Below are 24,745 nucleotides of genomic sequence, written 5' to 3'. Positions count from 1 at the left end.
TATCTATGGGAATTTCATGAATTAAATGAAACTGGAGGATTGTTAATATAGTAGATAAGTTCTCCCATTCCACTCCATAAAGAATTAATTTTTGAACTTAAGAATATTAAATTTTGGGAGGCAGCACATAAACTGTTCATCCCCAGAAGTCCTCAGTTGTCTTATCTGTGAAGTGGAGCTCACAGGGTTGTTGTGAGTGATACAGTGAATGTTATGTCTGCAGGTCCCAGGGACCTTTTTTGGGTCTGCAGTGGCTGGCAAATTTGAAAGGTTCTCTAAAGTTATGGAATTTCCACCCCATAAAACATATATTCCCTTCTAAGCCTTTGTCTTTAGGAATATAAATATAAAATACCATACAGATTGGTGGGTTTTTAACGTGAAAATAGGATCAGAACCTTCATACTATTTAGAGATTTACTTTTATTGCCTAATAATATATGACACCGAAAAATATTTCTTAAATCTGAGAATGTAAATTTCTATGTAAATGTGACTCTCAATTTCTCATTTTTGTTTGTGTATTTGTTTTTTAACCTGGAAGGAATAGTATTTGTGTTTTCCCATCAGCTACTTATTAATTTGGCAGTTCTGGAAGTGCTGAACAATTGTATTAAATAAGAATAGGAAGCAACAATTGTGCTTAAGATTTTTTTAAAAACCCACCTACCTAGAAACTGGTAGAATTGAGAAGGTGAGCCGGAAAATGTAGGAAACTTGCTTTTTCTCACACTGTCCTGTTTGAACCTGCTGAGATTAGACAGAAGATGTAGCTAAGGTTCTGTTGCTGTTGTGTCAGAAATCAGTAGGTGTTTAACAAGCCTGAATATATTCTGAAAGTAATTACACACACGCCACTTGTGACTTTCAGTGCTTGTCTCTTATCCTGAATGGACTCACATTTTATACGGAGCAAGTAGGTATAGTGTTCCTTTGCTTCAGTAATGAACTCACTCAAATAATGTGGGAAAGTCTGGATTTCTTAAAGAAAGGATCTGAGGAAGTCAACCCTCTTTTTCTTCATCTCTAGTCCCTCCGGAAGTTGGCAGAGGACATTCTTTCTAGTTCTGCTATGTCTTCTGATTTCTTCCTTAGTAACTCTGAATGGTGCATTTGAAGAGACTTCATATTGAATTTGATTTCAAGTACCTTTAAAATTACAAGTTATTCTATATTTGCCCTTCCATAGCAAGTATAGGATAGGATTCTTTTTTGCCTTCTATCATATTTGGAGTTCTGTGTTAGTCTGGGTTTTTAAAAAATAACTAGGGACTCAATAGTAGCAGCTGGGAGGAAGGAAAGAGATGGAAAGCGACGCAGCTCACTCATTTTCATGTTGGGACAGATCTTCTACTGTCATAGAGAACTTTCGCTTTTGCCCTGTAGAAATTGGGAGTAGCTGTTTGAGGCATGTTTCCTGGATTCTTCTTTCTTTTTTAGGGGCCAGGTTTTGAAACAGGGGTGATGTGTAGAAAGCCTGACCACAGATCTTTGGCTGGCTATAAATACCTTCTTAGTGTGTCCAGAATTGGTGGGTTCTTGGTCTCACTGACTTCAAGAATGAAGCCGCGGACCCTCGCAGTGAGTGTTACAGTTTTAAAGGCGGCGTGTCCGGGGTTTGTTCCTTCTGATGTTCGGCTGTGTTCGGAGTTTCTTCCTTCTGGTGGGTTCGTGGTCTCGCTGGTTCAGGAGTGAAGCTGCAGACCTTCGCAGTGAGTGTTACAGCTCTTAAGCCAGCACGTCTGGAGTTGTTCGTTCCTCCCGGTGGGCTCGTGGGCTCGCTGGCTTCAGGAGTGAAGCTGCAGACCTTTGCGGTGAGTGTTACAGCTCATAAAAGCAGTGTGGACCCAAAGAGTGAGCAGTAGCAAGATTTCTTGCAAAGAGCGAAAGAACAAAGCTTCCACAGTGTGGAAGGGGACCCGAGCGGGTTACCACTGCTGGCTTGGGCAGCCTGCTTTTATTTTCTTATCTGGCCCCACCCACGTCCTGCTGATTGGTAGAGCGCAGTGGTCTGTTTTGACAGGGTGCTGATTGGTTCGTTTACAATCCCTGAGCTAGACATAAAAGTTCTCCATGTCCCCATCAGATCAGTTAGATACAGAGTATGGACACAAAGGTTCTCCAAGGCCCCACCAGAGCAGCCAGACACAGAGTGTCGATTGGTGCATCCACAAACCTCGAGCTAGACACAGGGTGCTGATTGGTGTGTTTACAATCCCTGAGCTAGACATAAAGGTTCTCCACATCTCCACCAGACTGGGGAGCCCAGCTGGCTTCACCCAGTGGATCCTGCACCGGGGCTGCAGGTGGAGCTGCCTGCCAGTCCCACGCTGTGCGCTCACATTCCTCAGCCCTTGGGTGGTTGATGGGACTGGGCGCTGTGGAGCAGGGGGTGGCGCTTGTTGGGGAGGCTCCGGCAGCACAGGAGCCCATGGAGGGGGTGGGAGGCTCAGGCATGGCAGGCTGCAGGTCCCGAGCCCTGCCCAGCGGGAAGGCAGCTAAGGTCTGGTGAAAAATTGAGCGCAGTGCCAGTGGGTGGGCACTGCTGGGGGACCCAGTACACCCTCCACAGCTGCTGGCCTGGGTGCTAAGTCCCTCATTGCCTGGGGCTGGCAGGGCCGGCCAGCTGCTCTGAGTGAGGGGCCCGCCAAGCCCCCGCCCACCCGGAACTCCAGCTGGCCTGCAAGGGCTGCGCAGCCCCGGTACCTGCTCGCGCCTCTCCCTCCACACCTCCCTGCAAGCTGAGGGAGCCAGCTCCCTCCTTGGTCAGCCCAGAAAGGGGCTCCCACAGTGCAGTGGTGGGCTGAAGGGCTCCTCAAGTGCCGTCAAAGTGGGAGCCCAGGCAGAGGAGGCGCCCAGAGTGAGAGAGAGCTGTGAGGACTGCCAGCACACTGTCACTTCTCATTAGGAGTAAAGATTCCTCAATGGTGGTTCAGATTGTGCAAAATGGCAAGCAGGTCTCCAGTCACCCTGTGGTAGGTAGATATTAATTATTAGAAAATGTTAGCTGACTATCCCTGTAGAGGTATTTAAGGCAACATAAAATCAAGTAGCATTCACATATTTTAATTTAGTTAATTGTTTAAATTTCCAGAATAATTCTAACTATGTGCGTGATATTTATGTAACATTGCTTAGCACTTTCATTGTTGACACAGATGAAGAGATGTGAGAGCAAGCATTGAGTATGTTTGAAACACCATGGGCAGGAAATGAGCTGGAGTGGAAAGCCCTGGGACCCATCACGAAGGATCGGTTTAGTGTGCTCACAAGGTTGGATATTGTTCTGTTGGTGTACTGGTTTTCTCTTATGGCAAAACAACATCACATAAACATAGTGACCTAAAACAGCACCCAATACACATAGTGGCCTACAACTGCACGTGTTTATCATCTCACGTTTTGCATAGGCCAGGAGTCCAGTGTGTGTCAGTTGGTCCTGTGTTCAGGATCTCAGAAAGCAGAAATCATGTTGTTCACTGACTGCATCCTCATGGAGACACTGGGCTAGGAACGGATCAGCTTCATACTCCTTAGGGTTGTTGGCATAATTCATTTCCCTGTGGTTGTACAACTGAAGTCCTCACTGTCTTGCTGGCTGTTGTCCAGGAACCGCTTTCAGCTACAGAGTCCACTCTCGAATCCTTTCCATGAGGCTCTTGTAGCACAGCAACATAGAACCTCCCTCACCATGATTTGTCTTCTCAGGAATCTCTGACCTCACCATCGGCAACCAGCTAGAGAAAACTCTACTTTGAAAGGGCTCACATGATTAGGTCAAACCCACATGGATAATGTCCCAGTCTTAAGGTCAACTGTGCCCTCCAACATCATCTAATCACAGGAGTAGGATCTACTTTATTCACAGTTTCAGGGATGGTGCAGGCATATGCACCAGGGAGGAAGGAAAGCTTGAGCCATCTTAGAATTCTGCCTGTCACAATAGGGGATGAGTGCTTCTGAGGAGCTTTATGTAGGGGAGTTATTTGGCTCATTCATGTTCTTAAAACGTTCTTCTATGGGCTAAATAGCAATTGGAGGCTAAGGGAATAGAACAGGGACACTAGTCAGCTCTATTGTAAAGAACCAGGCAGGAGATGCCGAGAACCAGAACTGAGGCAAGGCAATTGGCAGTGGGGTAGAGAGAAGAGAGTAGATTTTAAGGAACCATCCTGAAAAGGGGCAGGTCTGATCAGTTGGATATATGAGGCGGATATGGGTAGTGGTAAGAGCCAGTAACTGATAATGACTTCGAGATTTGTGGACTAAGTGATTGCATAGAGAGTTGTACTACCAATGGATGTAGAATACAAGAGAAAAAGTTTATGGGGGAAGACGGTGAATTTAACTTAGACCTATTGAATTTAAAGTGTCTGGAATATGAAAGTAGCAATCTGCTATTGCAACTGGATATACTGTTTGGCATTTGCAAGAGAGGTCAAGTTGGTAGACTTTGTGGGAGCCATTATCTTTTATACGAATTCAAACCTGGCGGTGAATAAGGTTGTGCAGGTAGTGAGTGAATGAGTAAGAAGAAAAGAGCCTTAATAACAGAGCTCTGGGGGATACTAACCTTTGAAGTAGGAAGTGGGGACAGCTTTGACAAATCCCCTACCCTTGGGTTCTTCCCCACACCAAACCTGTTTTCCATTTTTGCCCTGTTCCAGCTTATGAACTGGGAGTACCTGATCCCTTGGGGAAATTACAGTAGTGATTGTGACTGCGTGAGGGTCCATCAAACAGTTCAAAAAGAGAGAGTGCATAGAAAAGCATCCTGATACAATTTTCTAAGTGCCATGCAAGGACTAGAAAACAGGAAGTGGAAGGTTGCATAAGGTACCATCGTGGAGAAATAATTGAATGTTGTCATGCTCTTTGATTGATTCTTGTGCCTTCTTTCAGTTCATTGCCTGTTCTTCTTTTGTTTCTTTAATTTGGCTTTTTGCTGTCTTTCATACATTAGAATTTTAGCTATACAAAGTGGTAAGAACCATAACATTACATGTTTATGAGGACCGACTGATGCCTGATTCTCCTTTGAACAACTTAGGATGAACATTAGAAGTAGCTTCACATCAGCATACTGTATAATTGTGATTTTTAAGGTACCATTATTAAAAAGTGTGAAGAGTGGTGTGATTCAGAAAGTTCTCTTAAATGTTTATCTGAAATTAGAAAAAAATAAACCCTGTAAGTGTAGCCTCCAGCATTTTTCTAGTTTGGGGCTGTAATAATACCCTGCTCTTACCTTCTGGCCCTGGCAGGAGGCATCTGGTGCTGAACTGTTGGTCTCACTCCCTCTCTGCACAGCACAGAGGCAAAGGATTCTTTTTTTCTCTTCCATTTTGTGGCTTGTTATCGACCAGCCAATGCCCCTTAAGCTTTTTATTTATTTGTTCTGTAAGGGGTCACAGACTTCCAGTTGTGGGAGTTTTTTTGGAACAAATAGCATTTCCGTCAATAACGTTAGCTTCCTAGAACTTGCTGTCATGATTTCCCTTGTCAGATCACTATTGTGGATATTTTCTTTCTGGATAAATAGAATTTAGGATCTTCCTATTGCTTCTCTTGCAAGACTGACCTATTTTGTTAGCATTGCCTAGTGACTGTTTCCTATAATCTAGGTCAAGCATAAGTCTACCATAGGCAAATCAAAATGACCAGATTAGATATTAATTCATGAAATGCTTTGATTGGTGCATGTTTCTTCTTGTCAATAAACAAGGTATCTTTGTTGTATAAGAATGTATCTGTTCAGCATGACAGACAGCTGTGTTTAACTTGTATGTACATTTGGAGTCCTTTTCTAATAAGCACACGAGAAAATTCTAAGTCATATTTGCACTTAGGAATGCACCTCATTTTCCCTGCTGGTGCTTATAGACATAAGTGATGGTTTGCAGATGCACAGGCAGCATAAGGAATTGGTTCTTGTTATGGTGTTTGGAAAACTGGAAGGAATACAGAGACTTGTTATTTTTTATGGAATGCCATGGTGACAGCAAATAAAGTCACTAAAGAGGCACCACATTCTTTAGGGAAATGCCATTAGACTGAGCTTGTAAAACACATGAATGGTTTTAAATGATTACCCCAAGCAAAATGCTCCAGTAAATGTCTCCAGTTATTCCTTAAGAAAAAATACTGCCCAGACGTCACGACTTACAGAGCTTTCTTTAATAGTATGATGATTGCAAATTCCTCATGATAGGGGAAAAAAAAAAATAAAACACCACCACAAAAACTGGAAATGTAATATTTCAAAAGTGAATTTTACTTTAACTTGGGGTTTCTATTATTTAAACCCCACCACGTTCTAGCAAGGACTTAGGCTGTTTTACATAAATGCACCCAATATAACAAAGAGAAAATAAATATGTAGAAAGTGGACCAAGAGAAAATGAGAGTAAGAAGCCAAGCGTGAGGTTAATCCACAAAATGCATGTTCTGAGATCTCTAACAGGCACAGAGGAGGAAGCCTCAACCCGGTGTCCATGCCACAAAAACAACTTGGAAGGTGAAAATAAGTGAGTTTATTCCAGAGCCAGTTTAAGATAAACTCTCTACTGCAGCTCTCTGATAGCTTATTCAAAGAGTGGACTGTGAACAGCCATCAGAAACATCTCAGTGATTGTTCTTCCTCTCAAGCAAACCTTTAATAAGCATTAAGTAATGATTCATCAGTTTGAGATTATGCTTCTCATTATGTATGTGAGATGCAACTTGTTATGATGTTTAGTACACATAACACACCACACACACACACACATACAAATATACACATATCTATGTGTATATATATCACATTTTTTAGACACAGGAATTTTGGTATGGATAAAACTAGAGAATATGGCATGGACATGGGGCCAAAACGGACTTCCTAGTTCCTTCCCTAACAAGTTTAGATGGTGGGACTATCACAGAAGATGGGTTAGGCCGCAGTGTGCTGTTTCCCAGCCATCTCCCTGAAGGACCATTACTGAGAGAACCCAAGTGAGAGGCCACTTATGTGTAGCAGCCATGAACCCACTGATCCAGTCAGCAGAGAAAAGCAGCCAGTGATTATCCTCAGCAAACTAATGTAGGAGCAGAAAACTAAATGCTGCACAATCTCATTTATAAGTAGGAGCTAAACATTGGGTATACATGGACACAAAAATAGGGACAATAGACACTGGAAACTCCAAAATGAGGGAGAGAGGAGCAGGGAAAGGACTGAAAATGACCTATTGGGTACTATGCTCACTACCTGGGCAACAAGATCAACTGTACCCCAAACCTTAGCATCATGCAATATCCTAATATAACACATCTGCACATGTGCCCCAACTCTAAAATAAAAGTTTAAAAATAAAAAATTTAAAAGTCATCTTCTAGAGATAATTTTGTATAGTCCACAGTCTTTCCTTCCTTGTGATTCTATGATAATAGATAGTTTATTTTAGAAAAAAAGGATACATTTTGATTGCATTCATTTGATATGTGCATCATGTATAATCAAATGCATATGTATGTCTGTTACAGACTGATATTATTAGCAGAAGAGAAATCAGAATATCCCAGGAATACATAATTTCTGAATTTATTTCCGTAAGAGGATCGCAGCTTAAAACATTCTCATTCAATAGATACAGATTAAGAACTTCCTTTATATGACCAGAAATTTTAATTTTAATTAATGAAAGATTTAAAAATACATTTATTTTCTCTTTTTATCCTCAAAAAGATCTAAAACAGCTACCAAGGTTATAGTTAAGTTATAGATGTGCCCAACACTAAGTTAGAAAACTTAAACAAAAAGCAAAAGTCAAAAATTAATAATTCATAATAAATCTGATAAGACCTTCAAAAAACAAAAAGAGACCAGTGGACATTAGGCTGTCAATACACAAATTAATTGGCTTCCTACTAGAAGCCAATGAATGGGATCCAGATGGTTACAATATCTAGGCAATATTTCAGAGCTATATATTTATTGGCTTCTTTTCGAAATGGGGTCTGTCTTTGTTGCCCAGGCTGTACTCCAATTCCTGGGACCAGGCAATCCTCTTTCCTCAGCCGCTTGAGTCGTTGGGACTAAAGGCATGCTCTACCATGCCTGAACTCAGAGCTATATTTTAAAATATCAGAACTAGAGATGATGGGCATCTTCTCATGAGAGGTGAGGGCTTGACTAGAACATATTCACAAAGAGAATATCACCCACCTTCTGCAAGGATGTGGTTCATGGAAGTGCCTGAGGTTAAAATATACCTCAAAAATTTGGATCTAGGCCATTTTAGAGACAAAGGGATACTCAAGATCCCAAACTGTATTTTATAGAGCATGACTTCAATAATTTTAACCCATAAAAACTTTAAAGCACTCATATGACATTTAAGCTTGAGCAATGTAATTTTTTCTATAGTCTTCAAGATAACCTCAAAGCAAAATATGTGCCCAGATATGTCAATTAGTTCATTTCCTTTATAGGATTATTAACTGTTAGTCCACTAAATATGGTGACTGCTACAAAAATATCAATTTCAGTTTTAGAACAGTTTTAGGTACAAGACCAATTACACATTTAATAGTTAATGCTCCAAACTGTTATTCATGTGTTTGTTTCTATAGTTAGACAGGGGGAGAGAATATTTTTTCTAGTTATCCAGGAGTTTGAATTTAAGAAGAGAATCCAAGACACATGCCCATACCATGCCCGAAACTGCTGTCTGCATTCATCAGATGACCACACCCACTAGTCAGATGGTGTCCAGATCCAGGTGTGTTGATAACTGGGCGATTCGAGTGGCCTAATACAGTTTAGCCAAGACCTCTCCTTAGAAACCATAATCCATCATGTATTTTTCTATATTATGAAGGATAAAATGTGTATCAGATCAAAGTAATAGAGTAAAACTACAGTTTAAGACCACTTACTCCTTGGGGAAAATTTGAGAAGTTTATCAGGAAGTTAACCTTTATATGACATTTGAGGTGGAACATTAAAAAACTAACAGGTTTTTTCATTTGTGGGAATAAAGTATTCTCTTTTCACAAAAATGGCGGTAAAAATTCAACACTGTAGTTCTAGCCAGAGATTATACCTGCATGGTAGAGAAATATAAACAAATTGGTCATGAACAAATTTCAAAGATTAGAGCAGTTGTTCAAGAGTTTTAAAGCAGGAAATGAACCCCAGATGCATTTATTTAGCTTGATTTTCTTTGATATTTTAAAAAAATGTTTCTACTCGATGCCCGGCACTGTAAGAATACAGTGGTGAGTGGATATAGCTTACGGGTAGGCTACCCCGACCACAACTCGAATTCTAATACAAACAAAAATAAAAGTGCCCCCCCGACAGTGGCAACGCAGGAGCTATAAAAACAGCTCCCCTGAGATTTAACTTAGTCCTGCAGTTCAGGGGTGGAATCCTAAGGAAGGGGTGCTTGAGTGGTGGAGAGAAGGATGAACGGGTAGAAGGCTTCAGGGCATGGAGGTGTGTATGCAGTCTTCTCTTTACAGGAGAGAGCCTGGGAGGGAGCGAGGTGAGGTAGCGGGGAAGCCACAGAGGCAGGCAAGCCTGGGGGCCCCTGCAGGGTCTTTCCACAGTTAGGCTTTTGCTGTCTGTGTCCCAGAAGCATCTCTCACTACTGAATCTGATAGCTAAACCATGATCTTGTCATATAGCTTTCTTCTCCCTGAGATCTGTGTGTGTGTGTTTTTTCTTTCTCAATGGTAAAAACGGAAGTTAAAATAAGTGATACAGTCTCAGGGATGACCTCCCTAAATTTTCACTTCACTGCCTACTGTGCCATCCGAGATCACTTGTTCCACCAGATGAAAGCAAGGAGAGCTGGTTTATAGGATCAGCAAGACTTCCAAAAAAGCAGGGGAGCAGAGCTTCCCAAGCCCCTCAGTCCTGAACCTTACTCAAGTTCAGCCCCGAGGACAGATAAGCTCCAGGAAAGACAATTGCTTTATCACAAGCAGAGAAAAAGCAGTGCAGTCTAAACACGTATGGAATCTTTTGCTTTTGCTTGAATAGAATGTTTGTGATTTTCCTATAGATAAAAGAACATTGGAGTTGTTCATTACGGGAAAAGGCTGTACCTGTCTTGAAGCCATTTTGAGAGTGTGGTTTGCCTTATGGTTTCAGTTTTTATGTGATTGTTATTTACTGCCATTTGCAAATGCTACTCATATGTTTTACAGATTGTAACCACAAAACTTAAAGAAATAGTCATCTGAGATTCGGGAAGGAACAGTGACTACCATTCCGCAGGTTGCTGAGCCACGGGATCGCTGCAGTGAGCGCGCCTCCCTGCTGCTCCAGCTTCTCACTCTGCTGAGCCCAGAAAACAGGGCCTGCCTGGTCTGGTTCTCAAATTAGACCAGGCCTCCCATCTTCTTAGCAGGATTCAGCAGCTTCCTCCTTACCCCTGTCGCAGGAGTGGGAACGGCTGGGCAAAGAGGATTAGCACTGGCTTTCCGGGATTGTGAGTTCACACAGTATTAAGCCAGGATGCCCTGATAGAGTAGTGTTAGAAAACAATACTGACCTTTGATGTGTAGACCCAACTATACCCCTCAGTGGCTCAAACAGGGTATTACATGTATCAGAAACGAAAACCAGAAAGTATACAGAATCAAAATATTTAATGATTGAGAAGGTTTTTTCTTCCCCTATCCACTGGACTTTAAATACTCATCTAAAATATGATATGCTCAAGTGCAGACAAGACTGAACTAACCATCATTTACAGTGTGAGCATGTCCTGTTTTTTTAACCACTTATTTACATTTCATTACAGGTCTTACATAGATTACAAGATCATTTTAACTTAAACACTTATATTTAACTGGTGAAATGATATATCATTACATCTTTAAATATGCTGGTGGTTTATGTAATAACCTTGATATTCTTTCTATTTATTCTCAGCCTTGCGCTACTAATATAGGCTTAAACAGTTGATGGACAGAAAAGGACCTAGATTCTTAGTACATACTTTTTTAAAGCAATGACAATATTATTCTTATGTTGTTTTGATTATCAATGTCTTATAGAATTGAAAAGTGACAGTGCTACAAATTCATACTCATTAAATTCATATTATTGAAAGTGGTGTTTTTATTGTCAATATTTGAATTGCATATAGCTCTTCATTTGACCAAATGAATTACAAATCACAATTCAAGTTTGTTTGGGGTTTTTTTTGAGAATTCTTACAAAAGACGTTAAGTACTTCCTCTCACAGGAAAATTCTCAAAGTTTCACGTCATTCAGAATTAGCTAATATGATTATTTTACGTGATTCAAGTTTAAGTATGTGTCTGTTTCAAGCATTCCTCCTTCTTAGACTTCCTTTTCTGCATTCATTTTGCACGCATTGGCTTAGTGACCTGAATCCTTAGCAGATTAACAGCAGGAAATGTTGTCTGACAGTTTGCTGCCAACATCTCATATGTGTGATGTGAAACTCTTTGCAAAAAATCAAGCCCAATGTTTTTGCTAGCCAAGAAGAAGCATGCTTCACTGGAAAGCCATCATCTACCACAGTGCACATCTCTGAGTGCAAAAGTCTGGTTTCAGGTAGAGACTGAAATTACAACAACAAATGAAGGCAGGAACCAATAAAAAAAAAAAAAAGCACCTTTAAAGAAAGGTAGATGGGCTTAATATGTAGGAAGGTACTTTTGTCATGTATGTGCTTGAAGTGTTGGTGCACTGAATCTAAGTCAAAACATAGGTCAACTCTACTGCATGTGAACAGCCCAATCTAGTTTGGGCATTGCTATGTGGCTTATGATGCATAATACCAAAATGTGCCAGTATACCCAATATGTATTTAAAACTGTTCTGTGAGCGTGTGTTTGAAAAGAAAAATTGAATGTAGACTCAGTTTACTAATATCAATACTATTTTTGAATAATTTCCCGGTTTTACCTATATAAAGAGAAGGGATTTGTTTTTCGTAAGAGTAATGATATGATTTGTTTTCTATGATTTCATTGTAGAATAAATAGGATTTTAATAGTACATCGGTCTCTATTCCAAATTCAGCATTAGAAGCCTTAAATTAATCAGACTCCTTATCAAAAAGGCCTAATAATAATCACCCGCATTTATTGTTCATGCTTCCCATGAGTTAGGCAATGTGCTTTCCAGTGTTTTAATACAACAATCCTATGCATAAGTATCAGTATTATTTCCATTTTATAATGAAAACAAGCTCAGAGAGGTTTAAATAACTTGTCTAACATTACAGAGCTGATTAGTTGTAGAACCAGAGTCCAGCCTTGGGACTGTCTAATATACTGCACTTGAATAATGGGAAGACAAACTTTCAGTGGGTAGGAATATCCAACTTAAAGCTGTTTAAATAATGCCAGATAAATTCTCATCTCTAGATAATTTAGACCTGGAAATAAAACACACATGTTCACTATTTTGTTTATAAACTTACCAAGACCAGGAAATAGTTTCATATTCCTATTTTAACAGAAGGCTCCAGTTCATTATTGCTAACTTGATTAAATGAGAATGTGATAGAACAATTATTGATTGATGAATGTTTGAAAGAAGTTACCCTCATGGTTTTCTGAAGAGCTGATTGCTCATGAATTTAAAGAAAGGACTGACAATATATGTGCCATCTAGAGAGAAGAAATGTGATCTCTGCCTCTCATGTCAGCCCTCTGTGAATATGCTGCCTGGACCACATTTGGGATTAGTACATAGGCTGAAAGATCCCATTAAGTCCTGCCTCTTGAGAATGGATTCTGGCAGTAGTGATGTGGATAATGGACTTTCCATGCTTATTAAACGTGGCATTTCATGTACACTTGAGACAGAAAGCCCAAAAAGGCATGAGATGCACATAGGATAGCTGGTGCCTTATCTTTTTTCTTAGGGCTTCCCAGCTCCAGCCCTTTCTAAGGCTTTATGGACTCGGTTGTCCCAGACCAGACACCATCTTTTGTTCCTAGGTTTGACCATGGCGCTTTGGCATTTTCCAAGTATGGATTAAAAAAAAAAAAAAAAAAAAACAAGAAAACAACAACAACAAAAAAAACCACACTCTCCGCTTAAATTTCAAGGCAATGTTATAGAGTATTTTTCTATCAAGAATGCGTTAGAAAAAAAAGGAAGCCCAGGAAAGGTGACTTACACAGAGTCCAGATGTCTGATTTGGGCTCAAGCTGTGGCCCAGAGAGTTTGCCGAACTCTTTAGAGGCTCCATCCTTGAGGTAAATGGTAGTGCAGTCATTTAGAAATAAAGACAAGTCCGAGTGACCTTTAAATGTGAGGAAAACGAAAAGGCATTCAGTGAGGAAAAATATAATTAGGGCAGGAAGCATGGGGAGAAAAAGATGACATTTTGTTAGATTTGTCCAAAAAAATGTGAGAAAAAATTCTTTCTTGAAATTCTTGTCAGTAGCACTTCTTAGACACATAGATCGAATGCCTGCTGTGTTCAGGACACTGTACCAGGGCAGTAAAAAGGGCAAGCAGTTTTCCATCCTCAGGGAGCAGAAATAGGAGTTCACAAAATACTATACTCATGAAGAAATATAACTTCCAAAAGAAAATCAGGGGTCTATTTGAGGAAGATAGGTGATGGAGAGAATGAAATACTTACGGTGTAGACAGCCCCTCAAATAAGGATACAGAAGCATCAGTTTTGCTGGAAATTGTCAATATCATAGCTCTCCATATTTTCATGTATTAACATGAGTGGGTTTGAGCCTAAGCCAGCATAGGCAGGAGGCTTTTTTATTTTCATTTTTCAATGTTATTGTCTAAAGAAATGCATGCATGCATCCTGAAGCGCCTTGCCAATGCACACACCTTCTGATGTAGGAACCTCATTCCTTCCTGAGCAGCAGGGACTGCTGCTTAGCTCCAGTTCTCATGCAAAACAACTTGCTCTCCTCATTCTCTTCATGATTGTACAGCTTCAGATAGTTAACTGTACCCTGTCTTCCAAGGCTAAAAGACGGTTTTTGACTTGACAGATTTCTCTAATTTCAGCTGTGCCAGAAGAGGGCTTCACTCAGGCTGAGTCATAGCTTTGTAAGACTGAAGAAAAAAACCCAAACACATTTTATTGTAGTCCAGTGCTGAGACTTGGCACAGTTTGTGTCTTCCTGCTTTTGCACTCATTGTCTTGGGCACAGACTAAGAGATGATTTATAGGGATTCAGGAATGGGGGCAATGCCCATTTTGGAGAAAGCTGTGCCAAGGAGAGCTGTCCTCCCTGGCTTCAGTGCCAGGTGTTTGTACTGTCAGTCACCCCAGTCACCTGCTAGGGAAGATGTGAATGCCCCTGCTCTATTAGAAAAGAGGAGATCAAGACATTTATTAACCTACTAAGGGTCATTCTTTAGTAATGTAACAGGATCTTGAGTAAAAGTGTATTTTAACTATACAAAGGGAAACTGTCTCCGTTTTTTAAAAACACACACACAACACAACAAATTTCTAAACATTTCTCTTTATCTTATATTGTATTCATAGCTTTAAATGGAAGTTAGTGTTTTTGTGTTTCTTTCAAGAGTTTAGTGGTTTATTATTTCTCATTTGTGTCATTTTATTTTAGCATTTGGCTGGTTTATCATTTCCTGAGAACTTTTATTTTTCAAGAAAATGTGTTGGAATGAATGTCTTCAGATTTTAAGCCTGGGGTAACATAGAAAGACCCCATCTCTACAGAAGAACTTTTATAAGATTTGCTGGAAATGATGCTACATGCCTATATGCTAACTGGGAGACTGGGGTGGGAGGATTGCTTGAGCCCAGGAGGTCAAGGCTGCAGTGAGCTATGATCGCACCACTGCACTCCAGGGTGACAGAGTGAGACCCTGCCTCTAAAAAAAAAAAAAAAAAAAAAAAAAAAAGGATTTTAGGCACATGTGTCTGTGTAAAACAATTTTACTATAATGCAGCTGTGAATATTGGCCTAGACTAAATCTGAAAAAGCTACATCCTCCCAAAAAAGTAAAATATTTTTAGAGTCCTCATATTTAAAAATGTATAAGTTGCAAACGTATTTTAATTTAAAGTGACTGTTCAGCCATATCAGCATACCAGCATGCATTACCTGGGTATATTTAAAAAATGTAGATGTCAGCCAGGCGTGGTGGCTCATGCCTGTATCTCAGCACTTTGGGAGGCCGAGGTGGATGGATCACTTGAGGTCAGGGAATTCGAGTGACCATGTGTCGACTAAAAGTGTCTAAACCTTGTCTCTACTAAAAATACAAAAATTAGCTAGACATGGTGGCGGGCAGCTGTAATCCCAGCTACTTGGAAGGCTGAGGCAGGAGAATCACTTGAACCCAGGAGGCGGAGGTTGCAGTGAGCCGAGATTACGCCACTGCACTCCAGCCTGGGCAACAGAGTGAGACTCCATCAAAGCAAAACAAAAAGCAGATGCCTTGGTCCAACTTCAGAAATTCCAATTTAATTGACCTGAGGTAGGGGCCTGGACATTGACATGTTTTAAATGCCCCCAGGATCCACTGTTGAAAACCACTAGTTTAAAACATTGCTTTGGTGTCATTGCTTATGGCTTGCTAGCGAGAAAAATATTTTTGTAAAGTTTCATCAAGTTACTGTTTTAATCTCTTAATGGCATAAAAAAAAAAAAAAGAGGCCCTGTGAAAGATGACATGCAGGAGGCCCAATGCCATTACAAATGTCTTTACGGTCAGGGATATGAAGTGAGTGCCCAGAGACATGGCTGGGATGTAAGGCAGAATATAGAAAGTGCTGCCATAAAGTGCTACAAAGTCCAAAGGAGAGAGAAATCACATTTGTCTGGGAAGACAGGAAATGCTTCAGAGAGTTGGCACTGGAGAAACCCCTTGAAGGATGAGAGGACTTAACAGGCAAAGCAGAACATGTGGGACATTGAGAGCATCATTATGGGTAATGCCTGAGATGGTTTGAAACACATCACAACTGTTTAACTCAGTGAGTTCATCATGATAGTATGAAGCCAAAAGACCTAATTGGTGACTTTGGGTGATGCTAGGGAGCCAACTCATTATCCTGAAAATGGATAAAGGGAGAGAAACAAGCATTTATCTTCATTTTCATAATTAAACGTGTCACTGGGTAAACAAATCGTTTTGACAAAAGGAAATACCTCTTTATAAACATGCTCCAGTTAAATGAAGAAGGAATGATTTGGATTAGAATATCACCATTTTGCAGTCTGGAATGAATGATACAGGGCAATGATCATCAGTGACTGCTAATATCACACATGTAAAAAAAAATCAGGCTGTCACGTAATGCCTCCTAATGAAGTGTCATTTATGAAAAACAAACCAGAACCTGACGAAGCTTCTAGATGTAACTCCCACTTCAGGGGCCATTCAGGAGACTGGGAGAGCTGGTAAATTACACCATAAAGATGCAAACAGCAGAATCTACACTGAAAGAACTCCACAGGCAAATGACATAGTTTCTTAGGCAAGTTAATTTCAAGGGGAAAACCAAGATAAGTGGAGAATTATCAGGTTAAGTTTTGAATTTTCTAAAATGTTGATTCAATGAAAATTTTAAGTTTGTATTTACTCATGATAAAAGTAAAATCATTTGGAAGTTAACCTTTTTTTTTTTTACTAACCTTTTAAAGTAATTATTTTATTAACAATTTAAACTAAGAATGTACTTTTTGTCTTTCTCTTTTTAATTAGTAGATGTATTTTTTTGGAGCAGTTGTAGGTTTATAGAAAAACTTGAGCAGAAAGCGCAGAGTTCCTAATACCCCCTCACACTCTTTCCCTCACCCCCCAGTTTCTCTATTTTTATTTTTTGCTATTTCTTACAGGAAGGATACCCTATTTTTAACATTTTGCATTAGTGTGGCACATTTGTTACAACTGATGAGCCAATATTGACACATTATTGTTGACTAAGGTCCATAGTTTACATTACAGTTTATTCTTTGTGCTGTTCATCCTGGGGGTTTTGACAAATATATAGTGTCATGCGTTTGCCATTTCATGATCATACAGATAACGGACCGTTTCACTGTCCCCCACATCCCATTAGCCACCTATTCATCCCTCCCCACCCACAAACCCTTAGCAACCATTGGTCTTTTTGCCTTTAGTTTTGCCTTTTTCCCTTAGTTTTGCCTTTTCCAAGATGATATGTACAGTAGTCCCCCCCATTATCTGCAGTCTCACTTCCCCATTCCGTTTTCAACGGTTTCACTTACCCACAGTCACAGTCTGAAAACAGGTGAGTTCAGTACAATAAGATATTTTGAGGGAGAGATAGAGACCACACTCGCATAACTTTTATTACAGTATATTTTGTAATTATTCTATCTTACTATCAGTTATTGTTAATCTCTTACTGTGCCTATTTTGTAAATTAAACTTTATCATAAGTATATATGTATAGGAAGAAACAGAATATGTAGCATTCACTACTATCTGTGGTTTTAAGCATCCACTAGGGGACTTAGAACATAAAATCCCATGGATAACGGGAGACTGATGTAGTTGGAATCATACAGTATGCATCCTTTTCAGATGAACTTCTTTCACCTAGCAGTATGCATTTAAGGTTCTTTCATATCTTGATAGCTCATTTTTTCTTTTATCAATGAACATTATTCCGTTATCTGGATGCACCACAGTTTATGTGTCTTCTTTATGTGTCTTTATTCACATAAAGAAGAACTTCTTGGTTGCTTCCAAGTTTTGGCAATTATGAATAAAGCTGTTATAAACATTTGTGTGTAAGTTTTTGAGTGGACATATGTTTTCAACTCATTTAGGTAGATATCAAGGAGCATGATTGTTGAATACTGCAAGAATAGGTTTAGTTTTGTAAGAAACTGCCAAACTGTCTTGAGTGGCTCTGCCATTTTGCATTCTTGTCAGCAATGAATAAGAGTTTCTGTTGCTCCACATCATCAGCAGCACTTGGTGTTTTTATTGTTCTAGATTTTAGCCATTATAACATACATGTGGAGGTATCTCACTGTTGTTTTAATTTGCAGTTCTCTAATGACGTTTGATGTGGAACATCTTTTCATACGCTTATTTGCTGTCTGTGTATCTTTGGTAAGGTGTCAGTTCAGATATTTTGCCCATTTTTAAATTGGGTTGTTTTCTTACTGTGTTTTAAGTGTTCTTTGTATATCTTGGGTACCAGTTCTTTATCAGATATGTGTTTTGCAAATATTTTCAGCCAGTCTCTGGCTTGCCTTTTCATTCTCTTTAAGTTCTCTTTTAACAAACATCTCCTAACACCTAACAATTTCAAGAATCAATTTAGAAAATTTTTTGATTAAGGAAAAAATGTAAAAAGTCGTGAAACTTGTTTAAGTTGCTTGGAGATATGCCATTTTTAGGACATTTCATTTAAAACTTTCCTGATTGTTGAACTCAGTATGTCCATTTACTCTATCAGAAACAGAAATGCAATTTGTCAGGGGAAATTTTAAGAAGAGGGCAAGCCACCGTTGGTTTGTTACTCTAGGAAAGTAAAATCACATTTTGGGGATGATATCATACTGAATAGTATACACAAACTGAATGCTTTTGAGTCAGAGATGACTTAACCACTCATAAAGAACTGTAAGACTAAAATATCAGTCTTTTCTGATTAGGTGATTATTCATTAGTTTAGAATACCTCTATCCATTTTTTAAAAAAATTTAATCAGCTCTTGACTCACAGTGTAGCATGTAACCACACCCAATGATAGTAGGATACCTAGATTTGATCACTTAATGAACAACATGTCTTTTGGAACCATAATAAACATAATTTCTCCAAAATTTCCAGTCCGATTGATTGTTGAGATTTAGTCATATGATAAACATTATTACCCGCAGGCACATGCAGATATCAATAAGTAGAATTAGTTGACTTGAAAAGTTGAATAATATGCTAGAAAAAAAATCATCTGGGTTAGAAGAATCAAGAAATTTTTAGAGTTGGGAGAAAAGGGATCCAGTCCAGGGCTGGAAAATAAGTTCATGTCATGTCCCACCTCCATCCATTGGCAGCATCTTTCTCATCATGACGTGTAGAAGGATGCTGATGCCCAATCTGGGTGAAATGGGAGAGAGTGCCTCAATCCATTAGTGGTTTGCAAAGGGAAGCCCAGTTAGAGCCTCAAGCCCATAAACATCTTGCTCAGTAGAATCTTACATCCCCACTCAAGGATGAGAAAATGGAGGCCCAAATAACTTAAAAGCCTTTTCCATAGTCATCCAGCTGGCTGGTGGCCATGCTGATGTTTAGCAGGTAAGAATTTCATGCTTCCATCCCATGATATAACCATCTACAGCTGATATCAGACAACTGGTCCTAGCTCTAAGGGTTAGAAAAAAAAATCTTCAGTGTGGACTAGTATGTTATTGTCTTTAAAACTAGGGTTTAAAATATGTTTAAAATATCCAGTAAGAAAAGATCTGGTCTATTTAAGAGAAGGGTGGGACTCATTAATAGAAATCAAATTGTGAGGAACCAGAAAAGTGAGAGCCAGGTAGCATTAACAGTCTGTGCTTGAGCTAACCCATGCCTCTTGTTAGGCAAAGGAAAGAACACAGCAGCCAGAAAGTGGTGAGTTGAAACTATGACCAGGGCAGCCTGCAGCATATTCAGAAACGATTCCTCCGTTGAGTAATGGCTGTGGTCTCTCGGGTCAGAAAATATAGGCGGCATAGGGTCCAGTGAAGCCTTGTAGAGAAAAGTTTTTGTATTTGTATTTGTTTTGGTTTTTGTTTACTCATTGAGAAAGTATTTGGCCAGACACTGATATGTATTTTTCTACGTTGTGTGTATGTAGGTAAAAAAAAAAAAAAAAAAATGTCTAGCTAAAGCAATTAGGTAGGAAGCAGGCATCTGATATCTACAGAGTGGGACATGTTAATTATAAAGCTGCTTATTGGCACCACCAGGAGTTGGATATGTGCTCCTGTAGAAAACACGCATAATAATCTGCTCTACATTAGTTATTCTACTGTTTATCAGCCACCAGGCTATAATAATAGCTGACATCTATGGAATGCTTAATATATGCCACCACTAGGCCACGTTTGAATACATTATTTGATTTTAATGTCATCCATTCCAAAGAAGTAAGTAGTGTCATACCCATTTTACATAGCTGCAAGGGACATCCTGAAGATTCAAGCCCAGGTTTACTTGATTCTAAAGCGACTTCCCAGGTCATCACGTAAGACTGCCTCTCTGATCCAACTGCTTTGAACCTCTGTTCTTATCTGTGAACTGGAGATCATACCAATAGAAGCATCGGAAGAACCAATTTTTGTGAAAACTTTGTAATTTGTGAAGGATTATTCAGAAATAATATGCTGTTATTTATAAATAAATGATTTAAACCAGCAAGCAGGCGCTTCATTGTCATAATATTTATTCATAGCCGATGAGCAATGTTATTATGTAGTTTTGCTAACAAGTAATTTATTTTCATAATACTTTATGGAACTGTTTTTTCCCAATACATCATCGATTATTTAGCTAGCTACGATTTAGGCCTTACTTTTCTACCATAAATTTGCCTTTTCTCCTAGTCATGCTTTAGGGGACTGAGTAATTGCTTTCAGCATAATTACAGCTGCACTGTAACACAATACACGACTCGCAGGTCTTTTGAATGCTTATTATTTTGGCATAGACATAGTTGATCAATTTTCATATTTCTCATTGGTATTACATTAACTCTTAAAGACAAATATGCTTAATGTATTAGATGTAAAATGTTAGTAGCGCACAAACAAAAAACTGGTTTAGTTTATTTGTTGCCAGTTAATTCGTCACAGACTTCATGACTATATTTAAAGGCCTTTGAAGGATTAGGTGAAAAAACGATACTTCATAATAAATTAAGCTGATGAATTCTTTTTCCAAATGACTATCTTTTTCTCCAGATGCTGGCTTGATGGTCAGAAATATAACTCATATATCTCTATTTTTATTTATATATGATAAGTCAAGTATTCTTTAAACTTAATATTTTGTTATGTTTAATAAGGATTTGCTCCAAAAAAGTTAAGAGAAAAACTCTGTACAAACTGAAATTTGTGACAAAAGAAAAAACAAAAATAATGAAATTTGTTTAATGGATTTTAGAAAGTGGTCCTTAGAATTTCTAAGTAAGGATTTGGGATAGAAAGTTTTAAGTGAGAGTCTGCCTAAGGCAAGAAGCAGGGTTAATTCTTCTCAGGCTTAGAAGTTTATCTCATAGAGTTGTGGTCCCCAACCTTTTTGGCACCAGGGACCAGTTTCATGGAAGACCATTTTTTTCCCTGGACTGGGGTGGAGAATGGTTTTGGGATGAAACTGATCCACCTCACATCAATCAGGCATTAGATTCTCATAAGGAGCGCGCAACCTAGGTCCTTTGCATGCACAGTTCACAATAGGGTTCGAACTCCTATGAGAATCAAATTCTGCCACTGATCTGACAGGAGGCGGAGCTCAGGTGGCAATGCTTGCTTGCTCGCCTGCCACCCACCTCTTGCTGTGCAGCCCTCTTCCTAACAGACCATGGACCAGTAACCATCCATGGCCCAGGGGTTGAGGACTCCTGATCTAGATAATTGAGTTAGGGCACTCTGCAGTAGGCTTGTGTTGGTTTGTTACTTACTCTTTTGCTGTCAGGATTTTTATATTTCACATATTTAGGCTTCCAAGCATCACATTATTTTCCCCAGTTGCTTCCATTTAGAAATCACCCACTGGTCACCTGTACATACTAAGTAGCCTTGTTGATACTTTGCTTTTGTTTGTTTATTTGTAGGGGTGGGCTTTTGTAGGTTGAAGCCCCCCCCCCATTTTTTAACCTTTTTTGCACTTAAACAGGAGATGGCAACGTGATCACACTTGTTGGTCACTCCCTAAAGTTACACCAAGCAATGTTTTAAATATTACCTGGTTTTATCTCTGACATTTGGGAGTACTTTCTTTGTGTTGTATTGACTTGCTTTGCTGTTCTGTTTTCTGTAGAAACGCTCCAGAGGACAAGTGCTGTTTGATAAAGTGTGTGAACACTTGAACTTGCTAGAGAAAGACTACTTTGGGCTTACGTATCGAGATGCCGAAAACCAGAAGGTGAGTGATCAAAAGCAATGCAAAATTAGATGGCTTGAACTGCTCATTGCTGCCAGAAAGTGAACTGAGACTGAATAGGTAGATCACTTTCTCCACCTCCCTTCATTCTCCCACACTTTCTGCTTGAGTCTGTAAATGCTGTTAATCATCTATTCCTTGATGAAGGAAATCACTGACAGCTTCCTTTAATCTTGAATATTCTGGTAACAGTAAATGAAGCCTTGTTTTTCATGCTTGAATTATTTGTGGTTCCTGGAAAGCATTTTATGTGGTTCCTTTTGCTGGGGCAGCGGGGGGAGGGGGTAATGTATTTCAGTAGATTATTTGAACCAATGAAAATCAATTGATATTTATGTAAAAATCATGCTCATATCCCAAAATTCTATGAAGATATTATGATTGTAACCCATAAACTGTCAGGGAAGTTCACCATTGCTGCTGTCCTATTTTTCATTCATCTTTTTATGCTTTCATATTGTTTCTGAATCAGAATATGAGGGGGATTGTGTGCTGACCTGACACTTGTCTAATGTGTTTAGTAGATGTTTTATGTTTAATGCAGTACCTCTGTAGACTCTGTTCAGGGCTGTATCTCCTTAATCCACACAACTACCTGAGAAATACAGAAAAGGAAATGGTTTCCATTGCATTGACACTGGAAGCTGAGTCAGAAATTTTGCTCATAGTTGTTACTCCTTTTGATGTTGTGCCACAAATCATCCTTAATACCTCCTGAATTCTCCAGACAATGCCTCACTTCATTATTAAACATCTGACTTTACCAATGAGGAAAATCAGAAATCACAGGCAACTGTTGATTTGTTAGGGAAGCTTCCTAGGTAGATGCCTAAGGATCCTTTATTGCAGAAGTCTCTAATGTGGAACTGAATGGCTAGGACATCAGTGTATCCAGTTACATATATTTTTAATTTATCCTAGTAACTTGTTTGAACATAGAATCTTCTGTCTTTTCCCCTCTTTTTCTGTGCTAGCTTGAATCCCTGAAGGCAATGGTTGTAAAAGAAAAAGACTTTTGTCAGGCCCAAACTGCATACATGTGCATTTTCTCATTAGACCAGTGCCTGGGCCCTTGGAGGGCTTGGCAGAGGGGCACCAGATATGGGGGAAGGACCACAGTGAGGGAAGCCTTCCCACGACCACTGACGCCTCACTGCGTTTAGGGAGAGTCTGTGCCTAATCAACATTAAGTCATTTTTATTCTCCTCTGATTCAAATTCAAAATGTCATTTCCTTTTCAGAATTGGTTGGACCCTGCTAAGGAAATAAAAAAACAGGTTCGAAGTAAGTTCTTTTGGATTATTTTTTGTGGAAATGTGAAGGTTTTCAGAGAGCAAGTTGTATTGGTAGCCCATACCTAAGTGGCTAGTGTGAATACAAACTTTTCTTATCTCAAATTTGATCTGGCAATTCCGATAATATTCATTTTGTAGTTGTCACAACTTGGAGTTAAAGGGACTGCAATGCTTGGCCTGTTTCTCTGCCTATGAATAGATGTCAAGTATATGATTTAATCAACTGATGTTAGAATTGGCAATTAACCATTTAAAACTTCCAAACTGAATTATTAATATTCCAACAGTCACAAAAGTATGAAAGGCCAGATGAAAATCATAATCATTTCATAGCTTTGAAAAGAAATAAGTCAAACTGAAGTTTACTGTCTGGTAACAACCTCTTTTCCTGGTCCCCTGAAGGCAATTTGAAAAATACATATTTTAATGGACCAAACAATTGCATGAACAAGTCACAAATTTAAAATACAAGTAGCTAATAAGTATTAAACAGTTGCTAAATTTTACTAATGATTAAATGCAAATTAAAATGACACATTTTTCACCTATTCAGATTAACAAAGAATTAGGGTTTAATAATAAACTATAGCACTTATTTACTCAATTGGTAGAATAAGTTGGTTCAATCATTTCAGAGGGCAATTGTCAATATTTATTAAAATTTAAGTTGTACTTACTCTTTGACCCTTAGTTTCACTTGTGGAAATTTATTCAGCATATCTATTAATGAGGAAAATGTGCATTTGTATAGCAAATGAAGGTTCATTATATTACTATTTACAGTAGCAGAAAACTAGAAGCACCTTAATTATCCATGTATAAAGAAATTATTAAGTCAATCATGGAATAGCCATATAAATACGTCTTAGCTCTCCTTAGTGAAAATCAGTTTGCAAAATATTATCTATAGCATAATCACATTTGTTTTTAAAAAATTATGTCTGTATAGATGCATGGAAAACTTTTGGAAGGCAGGAAGATTTTAATAGTAATTACTCCAGAAGTATCATCCAATGTAGGGGTTGAGAAGGAGTTTTTATAATTTTTTTACCCTTTGCTATAGCTCTTACTTTTGCCACAAACATGGATACTAATTTAAAATAAGTAAGTTTTTATTCATATTTTTGTCAGTAAAGTCTAAATTCTTCCAAACAACTAATTCTAGTTAAAGAACACATTTAAGAGCAGTTTATTAATAAGAACATCATTCCCATTTCAATAAGTAAAACTTTTAAACAGTTTACTATTAAAAGAGCAAGCAAATACTTCTTAGTGCCTTTGAAAGTCCTGAGCTATCAAAATAATACCCCCAGTACCAATAAAACATAAT

At 38.8% G+C, this 24,745-nt stretch overlaps 1 protein-coding gene across 30 annotated transcripts in view; it reads left to right on the top strand.

Moving 5' to 3' along the window:
- The window catches only part of EPB41L3 (erythrocyte membrane protein band 4.1 like 3), a 239,969-nt gene that overhangs the window by 164,836 nt on the left and 50,388 nt on the right, over positions 1–24,745 (top strand). For all 30 annotated transcript variants that reach the window (XM_055237673.2, XM_055237831.2, XM_055237649.2 and 27 more), the window contains 2 exons: positions 21,998–22,102; positions 23,362–23,404. In XM_055237673.2, the coding sequence (XP_055093648.2) occupies positions 21,998–22,102; positions 23,362–23,404 (148 nt within the window). The remainder of the gene's footprint in view (positions 1–21,997; positions 22,103–23,361; positions 23,405–24,745) is intronic.

Source organism: Symphalangus syndactylus, chromosome 1, assembly GCF_028878055.3.
Source record: "Symphalangus syndactylus isolate Jambi chromosome 1, NHGRI_mSymSyn1-v2.1_pri, whole genome shotgun sequence".
NCBI lineage: Eukaryota > Metazoa > Chordata > Mammalia > Primates > Hylobatidae > Symphalangus > Symphalangus syndactylus.
Note: the sequence above shows the minus strand (reverse complement) of the source record. Positions and strands in the feature narration are given on the sequence as shown.